The 5,405-nt window shown below is 35.8% G+C and overlaps 2 protein-coding genes across 3 annotated transcripts in view; one reads left to right on the top strand and one right to left on the bottom strand.

Annotated features, from left to right (window-relative positions):
* Positions 1-667, bottom strand: part of SARC_09774 (hypothetical protein) — a gene marked incomplete at both ends in the record, with an annotated part of 9,642 nt that extends 8,975 nt beyond the window's left edge. Inside the window, one exon of the mRNA XM_014296203.1 lies at positions 595-667. Within this exon, the coding sequence (XP_014151678.1) occupies positions 595-667 (73 nt within the window). The remainder of the gene's footprint in view (positions 1-594) is intronic.
* Positions 668-5,013: 4,346 nt separating this feature from the next.
* Positions 5,014-5,405, top strand: part of SARC_09773 — a gene marked incomplete at both ends in the record, with an annotated part of 9,060 nt that continues 8,668 nt past the window's right edge. For both annotated transcript variants that reach the window (XM_014296202.1, XM_014296201.1), the window contains one exon: positions 5,014-5,334. In XM_014296202.1, the coding sequence (XP_014151677.1) occupies positions 5,014-5,334 (321 nt within the window). The remainder of the gene's footprint in view (positions 5,335-5,405) is intronic.

The raw sequence follows: 5,405 nt of genomic DNA, 5'->3' as shown, positions 1-5,405 counted from the left end.
TATATATATATATNTATATATATTATANATATAGGTTAAATATATATATATATATATATATATATATATATATAACATGTATATATATATACATATATATATATATATATGTATATATATATATATATATTCATGTATATATATATATATATGTGTGTGTGTGTGTGTACACGTGTATGTGCGTATACACACATATATATATATAGTCGGATGAATAGAAGATATTGGAATATACCTCTAATTTGCTATCATCTATACTACGGCCTTCCTCGAGCAATGTGTTTGCAAACAATCATACAGTCATTATTTTGGAAAGGAAGAAAAGCGCTGTCCTGGATGAATAGGCCATTTAACTTTGGCTTTAGAAGTTATTATGTAGATCAGATCACTGCAGGTGCAGTAAATCAACTAATTATGTTCTTTATCAGCATACAAAAGAATGTCAGAGTATAAGCGAATTGTACGGCCACACTTGTCTGCAATACGTTTCCATTAATGCATCCTGAGAATTATTTCGATACGACTCCCATCAAACACATCAAACAAAGCAATCAAAGATAAGAGCAAACAAGAGATACACGCCAGATCGTTTACCTGCCGTAACACCTCTATATATTCCCGTCGCAAGGATACCAAGCCCAACGACGACTAGTTTATTCGCACACATAGTGAGTTGCGATGTGGGTGTCACTTGTTAGGTGGAACGCGCTTCTTGCTGCCCTACAACCCTTCCTTATGCATTTGTACTAGACAGTTTGGGATATCAGCACCGTTCTTTCGTCAGGTCTCACTGGGGTGTGTATGGGCTTTGTTGGGCAGCTCTGTCACTACGCATTAACAATATCTCGCGCATAAATAAGATCGTTGTATCACTATATGTCGCATTTGTTAATATTGTGCGGATGGCGACATATCAGATGACATCGATTGGATTTCGATATCTGTCTGATTGCCATATTTCTTTCTGCTTCTACAAATAAGCCTGTGAATACTTTTATAGAAGTGTCCGAAAAAAGAATGACCCCCCCCGACCTCAGCTGCGAGTTGATCAGCTCCCAGAGTCCCAGGACTGAGACTCGGGACTCCCGGAGGATGTCATATATATATTCAAAAAAAAGATATTTATATACATATTTACTGTAGTTTTTTTTGCCACCATATTTGTTTTTTTTATAAAGAAAATACCCCCGTTGCTATGGAAGTCTGACCTGTGTACATATGACTTTAAAAGTGTAAATATCAAATATGTATTTACCTCACATACACAATATTCGCTATTTATAATATAAATAGCAAATACTGTGTATGTGAGTATCTATGTAGAAAAAGATACACACTATTTATTTATGCAAATAAGTGGATATGAAACAAACATAGGGCATACGCCATAGGATCCGCATCCTGCCATAGCCTTCAAACTTTAACCTTCAAAGGTTCAAAGGCGAATGGTTGAAAATATGTCATATTGCATATCTGCGTATGAGTACTTGACTTTATATTGGTCTCAAGTTAGCCAGAGCCCAAATGGAAATGTTTAGCAAGTGGTTGAAAAATTTCGATAGCGGTACATAATATATACACGAACTACACACTACATAGCCTCCTATCATGTCCTTTTTAGAAGGCTATGAGCGGTATTTTTTTAGTATTTCTGCCCCATGCACAGCACATATTATTATGAAGTGAATAGCAAATACAGCAAATTGCGCTCTTGGTAAATAATAGATTTCTCGATAGCTCTGAGTAATTATCGAAACATTTTATGTACTTTCCTGAAATAGATACTAAAATGCATCCAGCTGATTTATTTCTTGTCTTCTTGTATTGAAATCAGTATATTGCTAACGCCTTGTACAGCTACATACTCAGTTATTTCGTATGTCAATATTCTACTCGCTAATAAAAAACCTTGAAACAATTATTCTACTCAATAAATTTAATATTTCTTTGACGTTAAAAATTACCAAACAATCGTGACCCACTAGTTTCTAAAAATATATGACAAAACGTTGAATGGGTGCTGAAGTTGAAATGTTGGAAGAGTCATGTTGATGATACTCACAGCTGACCACTCTAAAGGTCTACTACGACCTGACATAGAAATAATATGATCACTATATATATATAATAGTATACGAAGAATCCTGGAGATGCAATCACTGAGTACTAGAGTAGCTTGTCTTTTATACATGAGCCTGCATTAAAGTTTTAATTTGGATAAACGACTAGATGCGATACTTACATATGCAAGTGGCAAGAGTCATTCTTCAACAACTGCAAGTATTTTAATGATAAATCTCATCAATGCGTACAGTTTCAACATTAAGCTGTATAACTTGATATTGCTCTGATATCGTTGTCTTCAAATATGATGCAACTTTTTCACGTACTAACAAGGGCACCCCTCTGTGTGCATCCATAGATTTCACTCATACTGTATCGTTCTGAGCTAAGCGTATTGTGGTCTTTTTGTTCTCGTGTCCTGGTGTATGGAGTACGAAAAGTACGGCGATGTAATTGGTTGGTATATATGTATTTCAGGGCCTGCGGACGCACGGACTATCGCTATCGGGCACGGAATACATACATTTGCCATTTTCATTTTGGGCCGGACCTAGCACCTAGCACGAAGTATACATAGAATATCAGTTTAGTAGTAGTGTGGTCAAAGCTCTTTTTCTGAAAATTAAATTTACCAGAAACTCTTTCACAGTATTAGCTTTACTCATTTGGCGATCAGTGCACAATAATTTGGCTTTTGTTTAGAACTTAGCGCTTTCAAATGTATCGCGACGTGTAATCAGTATTATATCGAAAACTGACTGACCACGGTCTATTCTGCAGAACAGTGTGATTCATAATTGTAAATACTATAGTGTTGGCAATTTGTGTTCACCAATATCACTATATGCAGCCCCGGGTGATTTTTAACAATAGCTGGACTGAATCGAATGTATTCATGACACATCATTCGCCACTTCCGCTATCCTCAAGTTACATGCTTGAGGGGCACAAAAATACTTCTAAATCCTAAAACCCTTGTGTAAACGGCTATCAAATTACCCCAAAATGAGAAAAATAAATTTTGAACTAACATAATTGCGCATCATTATATAAATCGTCTATAGTTGTAAATGCGTTCACTCAGTACAATCAATATTGGCTTAAGGCGTACTATTACACAATAATACAAAACATATTGTCATACTATGTGTTTTGATGGGTAAGTGCATCCAGACATACAATCGACTACAATGATGTACTGTATATTTTGTTTTATTGTATAGGAAAAAGGTGTATACGAACACACAATCGACTACAATATCGATAGTATACCTAGGTATTATCAAAACAGGTTTGAAATAGAAGTACAATTTATACTATGAGGATATAGTAGGAAAAAGAAGCAAGATCACAAACAAAACACGATATTTTCGGATAAGTAGAGTTTGTGACATATAAGTATCTATATATTTACACAAGCAAAAGTAGCCACGTATTCGTGGCCCTACATGCGCAGTAAGCATGCGTATTGACCGACTATATACAGAGTAGTCAGGATGATTCATACGCGAGTGTACGCGTTCAGGATAGTCGCATGACCGCAAGTACAACTAAAATTTTAGCTGTGGGATGCAATCAAGTTAAATTTTTTCTAACAATAGTATATACCAAAGTGTCATGCAAATGTAATATGTTACAGAAAGGGTCAATAGCATATACCAAACTGTCGTGCAAATAAAACCTTGCAAGATTTAGCTACAAGATGAACTCGTGCGATTGCGACTTCACGATTTTAAACAATTTAACACATTCAGCTGCCTGTACAATCACTGAGGAATGCATGGCTATTTAATAGCCAACACCCAAAAAGTATAGCAACCCACCAAAATGACAACAGTATTTTGTAATGATTCCTCACGGCGAAGGATCCAGATTTGGGATTCCAGGCTCCAGCCCCAAGTGACTTCGAGTCTTCGACGCGCGCAGTTCCAAATTTATTGTTTTTCATTTAAAAAAACAAAAACAACAACAAGCAAGTGAGGTCTAAATGACAGATCAGTTCTTTTTGTTTTCTTAAGTCTAAAAACTCAAATCTCTATTTTTAAAAACTGGCATGGTAAATAAACGACAAGGAGTAAAGGAATGTCTTCATTACAGACTAATTTCCGACACGTCACGACTAGTTTCCAACGGTCTCGACTCCGCGACATAAACGAAATGTGCTACTGTATGCATCATACCAGTAACCAGAGGCTAGTTAAAAACCCACAATCTCATCTATTGTTCAATTTTCCAACATTCATGAAGGCACCATAATTTTAAACACGCTGCCCGCCATTAAAAAAAAGGAAAGGTATTTAATTCGTGAGGCTAAATAATAAAATAAATATGTCTTATTGTTCGAAGGCTATGAATTGTTTTATATAAATATTTTTAATGTATAATTGTACCTATTTTTAATTGGTTAGTTTTAAAACATATATATAAGACCGATCTTTTTTTTGCTTGTGTTTTGTTTTGTTTTGTTTGTAGACTGTTTTTTTTACAAACAAAGAAAAACAAAAAAAACAAAACGAGAAAACAATCAATATTTCTGTCTACGCAAAGCTATAAATAAAATAAATGGAAATTTACAGTTCGGAACAATCAACAACCAGTTGACTCTGATCATAGAGCGACTATAAATACAGTATTTTTGTTTTACAATTTAAAGAAAAAAATACCCGTTGGTATAATAAATACGTGTGAGTGTGTGACTGTGACGTGTGTGTGACTGTGTGTAAGTTGTGGATAAAATTATAAAAAAAATACACCTCTAGTGGAGAGTAGGAGCGCGTTCACTATTATATACTTCCATTTTAATATTGGTTAGTAGGATAGCGTTCACTACTATACTCACTTACTTGTTATAGCAGGGTAGTTCTCGTGATATCTACGTAATTAAACTTGTGACATATACATACATGTATCCTGCGCTAGTAAACGCGTGTGGGCGTATATACAAGCGCAATGGGGAGAAGTAAAAACGATGACAGACAAAAGAAGGGAACCACTTCCTCTTCTTCACAGGCTGCTGCTGAATTGGTATCACGACAAAGTCCTAATGCTTTTGTAGGCTTTCAGTCACTGCAGAACAACCCTGTGTTTCTCGCAGCAGGTGGCCAGGGAGGGCACGTTGATGGGAGTGGTTCGGATCTACTCACAGATTCAAAGTTTAAAATAGTGTTTAAAAGTTTGTTAAAGAGAGATGCCGTGACTAAAGTGAAGGCTCTACAGAGTTTGGGCGAATTAATAAAAACGGCTGACGAGGCGGCGGTAGTACAGTCCCTTGTATATTGGCCTCAGTTGTATAACAAATTGGCGGTGGATGGTGACAGGTATGTGACACATTCATATATATA

The sequence above is a fragment of the Sphaeroforma arctica genome (assembly GCF_001186125.1).
Source record: "Sphaeroforma arctica JP610 unplaced genomic scaffold supercont1.1039, whole genome shotgun sequence".
NCBI classification, from domain to species: domain Eukaryota; class Ichthyosporea; order Ichthyophonida; genus Sphaeroforma; species Sphaeroforma arctica.
This window is presented reverse-complemented; position numbering and strand designations above follow the sequence as displayed.